Raw genomic sequence first — 8,600 nt, 5'->3', positions numbered from 1 at the left:
CACGAGGCCACGAGTGCCTCGGATGTCGCAGCGCCCACATCCCCAGACGTGGGCAGCAAAGTTCCACGTCACGGTCGCCGTCGTCAGCGACGTCGCTTCAAACGACTAGGAATCCAGGGCCCGGGCTCCTCCGACAAGGCCGGTGGAAGAGTGCTATCACATCTTCGATGGCAAGACCGGATTACCCGTCAAGACATCTGGTGTCCACTTGGAACCATTGCCAGAGGTTGCAGAGATACTGAACCTCGAGGAAATGACGGTCGAGTCTTTCCTGGCCAACCTCAAGGCTGGAAAGGTTGCTGAGATGGTGCTCATGAGACCTGAGACCACTCGGGAGGAGCTGAACGCCTCCTCTGTCTTGGACGAGAACGTCCTGGAAAACCGAAACAAGCAGCGTCAGACGCACTTGGGTTCTAAGATCCTTAAGAACCCCAAGGATTCGGTGTATCCTTTGGTGACGGAGTATGCGGACGTGGTCAATAAACACCCACCGACCCAACTCCCACCGGATCGAGGTGTACGGTATCAGATTGGTCTCGTGCCTGGCACAAAGTATTGTGCCGCGAGGAAATGGCCTCTCCCGCGCGAACAATGCGAGTTTATTGATGCCTTTCTTTCGCCGCGAAAGCGAAGGCAGGCATGGTGCGGGAGTCGAAAATCCCCGCACTCGACGCCGCCTTTCTGCGTTCGGAAGCCGAAACGGAAAGTAGCGTCTGGAATCACGGCTTATAACCAGCTGAACAACGCAACGGTGCCGGCTCAAACACCAATCCCACGAAAGGATGTGTTGTTGAACAACATGGCCGGGAGCGTACTGTACAGTGCGCTGGATTTGGTAGACGGATACTACCAAATCCTGATGCGAGAGAGTGACATCCCGCTCACCGCGGTAAGCACTCCAAGCGGCATGCTTTGGGAGTGGCTCGTCATGCCGCATGGCTTGTCTAACGCCCCGGCGACGTTCAATCGCCTGGTGACGCAATTGTTCCGCCCTTTGCGTACCTTCGTACAGACGTACTTCGACGACATTTTCGTCCATAGCCGTGCCGAGGGAGGCAAGACGGCCATGGAGGTGCATCTAGGACACCTCCGTCGAGTGTTGGACGTGATGCGAGCGAACAAGCTCTACGCCAACATCGACAAGTGCGTTTTCGCGTCACCAGAGATCAAAGTTCTCGGTTGCTTCGTAAGCAACGTGGGCGTTCGGGCTGACCCAGACAAGGTCAAGGCCATAGCAGCATGGCCGACGCCCCGATCCCAGAAGGATCTTCGAAAGTGGTTGGGTTTGGCCAACTACCTTCACAAGTACAGCGCTGGGTACGCGGGCTTCGCTAAGCCCTTGTCGATCCTCCTTCAGAAGGACGTCGACTGGCGCTGGGAGCAAGAGCACCAGGATGCTTTTGACAGCATCAAGGCCAGTCTCCAAGAGGCCCCTGTCCTGGCTCTGCCGGACGAGACGAAGCCGTTTAGCGTCGTCTGCGATGCCTCCGATTACGCCATCGGGTGTGCATTGCTGCAGGACGACACGGCTGGACAGGAACGAGTCATCTCATTCCAGTCCAGGCAGCTCAAAGCCGCCGAGCGGAACTACCCTGTCCATGACAAGGAGCTCCTGGCAATGAAATATGCCCTTGTGAAGTTCCGTGTTCACCTTCTGGGCTCTACGCCCTTTGTGATCTACACAGACCACGCGTCCTTGAGGACGGCGACTAACTCGCCTCACCTCTCCCAACGGATGGCGAGGTGGCTGTCCTTCTTCGCGGAATATAACTTCCGCGTCGAGTACAAGCCGGGCAAGCTCAACGTGCTTGCGGACGCCCTCTCTAGGCGTCCCGACTATGAGTTGGCCCACATCACGCGGGTGACAACGGATCTATATGATCGGATACGCATGGCGTATCGGGACGATGAGGCTGTCGCGCCTATCGTCAAGTTCCTTAAGGCCGGAACGAGCGCGAAGTCCGACTGGCTCTCGTCGCGACAGCGCTCACGGCTCCACCGATATGAGTTGAAGGAGGGCCTCCTCTATTATCGGGTGGAGCCCACTGATCCTCCACGAGTGGTCGTACCCAACGACGAGGATCTGAAGTTCGACATCCTCGCGGAGGCGCATGACGCGCCCTCCAGCGGCCACTTGGGCCGCGAGAAGACCTTTCTCTCGGTCTCTCAGTCCTTCTGGTGGACCCACATGTACAAGTGGGTCGCCCGGTACGTCAAGACATGTGAAACATGTCAGCGGGTTAAACCCGCAGGGCACTCTTCGGCTCCACTACAGAGCCTGCCCGTACCGGCTGATTGTTGGAAGTCGATGAGTCTTGACTTCATCTTTGGGCTTCCCGCCGACGGACACGGCAACACCGGAATTTTGGTGTTCGTGTGTCGGCTGAGCAAGATGGTACATCTTGCTCCAGTTCCCGTCACTGTGACGGGCGAACAAACCGCAAGGTTGTTCGTCGATGGCGTGTTCCGCTATCACGGTCTCCCGGAGACGATTGTCTCGGACCGAGACCCGCGGTTCACTGCTGCGTTTTGGAAAACGCTGTTCCCTTTACTGGGAACTCGTCTGCAGATGTCCACTGCGGATCATCCGCAGACAGACGGCCAAACAGAGCGCGTCAATCGAGTGCTCGAGGACACTCTGCGCAGTGTGTGCGCGGCAGCGCCACGTACGTGGTCGACGCAGCTTCCAGTTGTTGAGTTTGCGCTCAACAACGCGGTGCACGCGTCCACGGGGTTCACGCCGTTCTACTTGAACGGCTTCCGCCACCCCAGAGTGCCTCTCACTCTTCGAGGAAACACTGACTCCTCTATTCTAAGTGGGGGAGAGGCTCGGAAAGCCCTTTCCTCCCAGGTCTCGGATGTGAGGCCAGTTTCGCTGCGGAAACAGGTGGAATCCTTTATGGATACCAAGCTGAACATTGTCAGCAGGGTCCGCGATGCCATGGCAGCGGCCCAAGATAAACAAAAGGAGTACTCGGACAAACAAGGAAGAGGAAACTTAAGTATATTTGAGATTGGTGACTTAGTGTTACTAGACACGAGGAACCTACCTCTAGACACTGTTAGCTCTGTCGGCAGCAACAAGCTGAAGCACCGCTTCATAGGACCTTTTGCAGTCCTGGCCAGACATGGTGCGTCGTACACCATCGACCTTCCAAAGTCAATGACGACGCACCCGACGTTCTATGTCGGACGTCTTAAGCGGTACTTTGACCCGCAGGGGGTTGCTGACTCGCAGACCCCCCTTGACCCAGCTCCTCGAAGCGAGGGCCGGTCACAGTCGTCGACGAGGGCGTCGGAGCAGGCACCCAAGCCTCGGTCGGGACGGCAAGGCTGCGGTCAAGACCGTACGCCGGAGGGGCTCCATACGAACGGACCCCGGCGCCATACGCCGAGTACGCTGAGTACGCCGGGTACGCACCATACGCGTACGTCTGGGAGTGTGCCGCAGGCGGCTCCGGACGTGGCAACAAAGCCTCGATCCGTCGGATCATGCGAAAGGCCTCGTCCAGATCGGACGAAGAGGCCCGGCGGTCCACCCGCAGGTGCAGGCTCGCGACCTCTCGCTCCACCAGGTCCAGGCGACCCGCAAGACGAGCGAGCTCGCCCTGATTCCCGGGCCTGGGCCGGCAGCATTACCGCCAGTCCCAAGGCCAAGTGCAATCTCAAGCACGAGAGACGTTGACGAAGGCGGTCAACCTCAGGGTCCCGTGTCGAACCCGCAGTCGGAGCACTCGGACGAAGAGTGGCTCTCGGGAGGCGCAGAGTACTCGTACTCGTACGAGGGCACCTCCGGCCCCTGCTTGACCGGAATGGAGAAGTCCACTCCCACGTGGAGCGGATCCTCCAGGAGCAACGGCGTCGCGGTAAGCGACAGCTCCTCGTGAAGTGGAGGGGTTATGCCACTCCAAGAACTCGTGGGAGCCGATTGAACGGCTCCTGATTGACTGCCCGAAGGCTGTCGCAATCTGGGAACAGAAGCGGCGGCAGCTTCATAAGTAGTCCGGGGCTTCTTGCCCGAACGGGGTACGGCCGATGAATACATACCGTACCCGCGCTCATCGTGAGCGCTAGAAGCCGCGCGCTTCAGGATGTCCCTTGGCAGCATACGCTTGCTGACCAAGTGGGCAAGCTGGACACAAAGATCACGCTGGTCCAAGATGCGGGAGATCAGCTGATCTTCATGGAGTTCCCATAACTCCGTGGGCGAGTACTTGAGAGTCTCCACCCACGCCCAGAACATGTCCTCACAAGAACTCCAGGTGGGACAGTTCTCGGGCATAACCCAGGGGTATCCCCAAACAGGATAGAGACCACCCCGGGTCTCGGGCTTCTTACGACAAGTCGTGAAGTCCTTAAGGGGAATGCGGTGTGGCGCGAGAAGCACACACCGAGCAGCCTCCACGTTGTCGACGAACAACTGTTCTTTCTGAACAAGGGCTCGTTCATAGATGCCCCTAGAAGTGTGGCCGCCCACAAGGCCACGAGGAGCGACGAGAAGCTCTAAGAAGAGGTCAGCCCCAGAGCTCTCCTCGGGAGGCCAATACCCTCTTGAGTTGATGGCAGCTCCCTGGCTGACGGGTGCCGCCACCGAACCCCCACGCACACGCTGGGCAGCTTGGAAATCCTCCTGCTGCTGGTCGAGGTCATTCGAGACCTCCCGGGGATCAACAATGGCACCCTCCTCTTCCTCTTCTTCCTCCTTCTCCTCCTCTTCATCCGAGGAGCCGAAGAGACTCTGATAGGAGCGTCGAGTCTCCTTCTCCTCGCGGAGTGGAGACTTAGAGGCGGTACGCTTCTTTGAGGGCTTGGCGCCTTCGGCTTTAGAGGCCTTAGCGCGCGCAAGACCCTCGGCAAGCGAGAGACGTTTGCGAGGACTCCCTTCCTCATCGCCACCGGCTTTGGGAGTGCCCTTAGCCTTAACGGCCGGACTCTCAGAGCGCACAGAGGTCCTGGGACTGTGATCACCGTGATCACTAGCGGACGACTGCACGCTGTCTTCTTTGTGCTCACTGGGCACTGGGCTGTGCCCTCCCACAGAGCCCGCAGGAGCATCATGAGTGCTCTCGGACTCGGCATCGTCCTCACTGCCCGAGTTGAACTCACGTTCTACGAACCGAGGGTTCGGACGATTGTCTGAAGACGAGGGCGACGGACTGCGGCGCCTGCTTGCGCGCTTGTCCGCAGCCGCGTCACCCGAGGATCCGATCGCCTCGGAGGCCACCTGAGTAGCCTCCTTAAGTGCAGAGCCTTTGCCGTGAGGCTTAGTGCTCTTGGCCTGCGCCTTACCGGCTGCAGCCTTGGAGCGTGTCTTAGCACCGCTCTTAGCAGTGCCACGAGGCATGTTAACGGTCGAAGTGGAGACCTTGACGAAGAGCGCACAGGTTGCTGCTCGAGGCTCTAACTGTAAAGTGAGCCTCCGCCGCGCTCGCGCGGCCGAGTCGATGGTTTTCGACTTTGAGAATGAGAGTTTGTGACGAACATCTCTTCATTCTGATTGGTCGGTAAACCGAACCTAAGTGGGGGAGGATGTAACGGGGTACGTAGCACTAAGTGTACCCTGGTTACATGAAGTGTGACACTTCACACTTCAGGAGTATGACATGTCATACTCCGGGATATTTGGTACAAGGTACCAAGGTCATCCATTGGTTTTATGACATTGCATTTCTATAGGTAACTGATAGTTTGTATTAACCTCAAACTTAACCTACCTATAAATATACTCAGTTTACAATCTACCTTATTTAGGTCACTTCGCTCTCTTTAATTAAAGAGGGGACCAGTGAACTGCCGTTCACTGAGAGTTTGTATACTCTCGGAAGATAACTTCCTCTAGCGCAAGGTGCTGTGTGACCCCGTCACACCACGCACGACAGAGCAGCAGTACGATTCCCATCGATACTTAATAAACGCATCTTCGCTCCGAAATTCCCCAAGCTTTGACCAGCTCTGCGATGGAGGCATGGTACTGCAGTGGTAGGTCTACTAGTGTCAAGTCTTCGCGATGCCAATCGTTGTGGTGCAATGGTAGGAGCTGAATGGCTGGTTGCCATTGGCAGATTCAGTTGCCAATAAGTGAATCCGCGACGGCGACACACGTGAGTCCGTTCCATGTACACGAACCAGGTGTGTACTCCAAAAGCCAGTAATCTGTCTACGGTTGGACTGTTGAGCTTGCTCCTGTGTACCGTTGTCAATTTGTGACTACCAGCTGCACGTTTGTGTCTACTATCGCCTACAAAAGTGTGTATTGATGGCCGAGACTTTCTGAGTGTCGCAATAAGACATAATCGACGATTAGATTATTAGGACCAGCCGCGCTTCGCTTGGCTGGGCGCCCCTTCGGCGCCCCCGCGGTTTGCTGCGCTCGCAATATGGAGATATAATGTTCTGGAAAGTGTAGTGCCCGGCTCGCTGCGCTGGGCCCGCCTCCGCAAATACCGCGCGGCCCTGCTTCGCGGGCTCTCCGCGCGGGTTTGCTGCGGCTACGCGCCTCGCACCCGCTCACCTTAGTTGGCGCCGCGGCTATGGCACCCACGTCGCCCAGCCCCGTGTGTGTTATCCCAGCGATGGACGTGTGTTTCTCCTATTTTCTCGTTCGTGACAACGGAGATGTCGTCATCAAGCCGGCGCAAGAGCTGCTGTACGATGAGCCGGACGGACCGGAACTGCCCGAGCAGCTGCTGGTCAAGAGCGACATCTTGTGGCTGCGACGTCATCTTAAGGACACGGGCAATGTGTCGAGTGAAAGAGCCATGCCGGTTTTAAAGAACCAGCCGCAAGAAGAGCCGCTGGAAGCCCCCAGTCCAGCCAAGAACAGCCAGCAACCTTAAAAGAGACTGAGAGAGGAGAGAAGTGAGGAATGATAAAGTGGTTCATACACACGAAAAACTCAGAAATTACATGCAGTAAGGCAGATGCTAATAAATCCATCGTTCGAGTCGCTCGCCAGCTAGTCCGACGACAGATACACGTGCTCCACATCGTCCTCTTCGTAGCTGGACAAGAGCTGGTAGCGTACGTCTTGACGGATCTCGCGGATATGCACGCGCTCGTAGACCAGCACAGAGACCACGACGGACACGAACAGGAGGAGGCACAGCAAGATCTGGTGGACCCACATGGAGAAGAAGCCGAGCATTCCAAACTCGCAGTACGTGGTAGCAGCATATTCAAACGCTCTCGACACGTTCTTGCACGTCTGTGAGGCTACAAACTCCGTCATCATCTTGTTCACGTCGCTCAGCTGCGTGCCAATGGGATCCAGGAACTCCCTCTTCATTCTCTGACCAGTTTCTCCCTGGTGAGCAGCCTTGCGCTCCAGCTCCTGCTGGATCATAGTCACTTCCTCTGCAGTCTGCTGGACACTGACTACAGCGTCTGTGAAAGGCAGCGAAGCGTTGGCTGGACATTCGACGTAGTAGGCGACAACGGGCGTTGCGCCGATCAGTTGGAGCGTGTTGTTCATTGGAGCGGCACAGAAATCTGCCGTCATGATCGTGGATGACAGGTACGCGCCGATCAGCGTGTGCGAAATGGGTACAGCACTCAAGATCACCAGAATCGAGACACGCAGTGGTGAGACCATGGCCCAGCCTACTGACGCAATCGATAGGAAACTTGCCAACGCCACTGCAAGAATGGCACCGTTTGTCGACGACTTGAGTACGAAGTAGCTGAACTCCCACTCCTTGGCAATGCCTGAGTAGTTCTTGGGCAGGAGCGCGTCTGTCAGGTTCGTTAGTTCCTTGGACGCGTGCACGAGTCTCAGCGCCTCCACCGACATCTTGAAAGCTTCAGCTGGCAGTTCACTGTCGTTGAATGACGTGATTAAATTATCAGCATTAAGACGCAAGGCGTTGCTGGTCTGTAGACTTTGAGTCGTGAGCTCTCGAGCGTCCTGGAACAGATCACTTGTGTTGGTCATGGTGTCCAGCACGACGCCGGCGCTGTAGTCCACCTGAGCTTCTCCCAGCAGGCCCCCGAGTGCACTTATCGCCAGGAAGGTCAGCAGTCCGACAGCCAGTAGCTCTACGGACGTGGAATCCATCGAGGTGCGTCGAACAAAAGCTGATGACACAACAGACAGCGCAAAAGCCAGGTCAGAACTCGGTCATCTCTGGGTCAAATCCAATCGCAAAAGGCGCAATCGAAAGCTTTAGTGCTAACTTACCGCTGCGGATGTGCAGGATGGTGCGGCGCACGACGACCACGCAGAGCACGAGGAAGACGACGGCCCCGATGCACAGGGAGCCAAAGAGAACGTTGTGTAGGAAATCCAGGTAAGCTGCATCCCCCAGATCGAAGCGATTGGAGGCAGCGCCGAAGCGGTAGAAGGAGTGGAAGAATGCAGCCACTTCCCTGGCCACTTGGCGGTGGTAGTCCACGGGCAGCAGGCGTAGGTCGCCGAAGGTCGAGGAGCTCATAGCGATTGAGACTTTTTGGATAATGGCTTCTTCACTTGAATTGAGTAAGAGAGGAGAAAGACCTGTGGGGAATAATGAAGCGTTTTATGGGATTGCACAGGTAAAGGGTGGAAGATCGTGTTGAAGTGGTAAATGGCTACATGTACTGCCCCGCTGTAAGTCTAAGCTGCT

The 8,600-nt window shown here is 56.7% G+C and overlaps 1 protein-coding gene across 1 annotated transcript; it reads right to left on the bottom strand.

Annotated features, from left to right (window-relative positions):
• Positions 1–6,955: 6,955 nt before the first annotated feature.
• On the bottom strand, positions 6,956–8,429 carry PITG_02912 (uncharacterized protein; the record flags this gene model as incomplete). The annotated part of the gene is made up of 3 exons (XM_002907727.1): positions 6,956–7,327; positions 7,370–8,073; positions 8,177–8,429. 3 exons carry the CDS (start codon positions 8,427–8,429, stop codon positions 6,956–6,958), a joined length of 1,329 nt encoding a protein of 442 aa, XP_002907773.1.
• Between the last annotated feature and the right edge of the window lie 171 nt (positions 8,430–8,600).

Source organism: Phytophthora infestans, genomic scaffold, assembly GCF_000142945.1.
Source record: "Phytophthora infestans T30-4 supercont1.3 genomic scaffold, whole genome shotgun sequence".
In the NCBI taxonomy this organism is placed as follows: domain Eukaryota; phylum Oomycota; class Peronosporomycetes; order Peronosporales; family Peronosporaceae; genus Phytophthora; species Phytophthora infestans.
The sequence above is the reverse complement of the archived record's forward strand: the minus strand, read 5'-3'. Positions and strand labels throughout refer to the sequence as shown.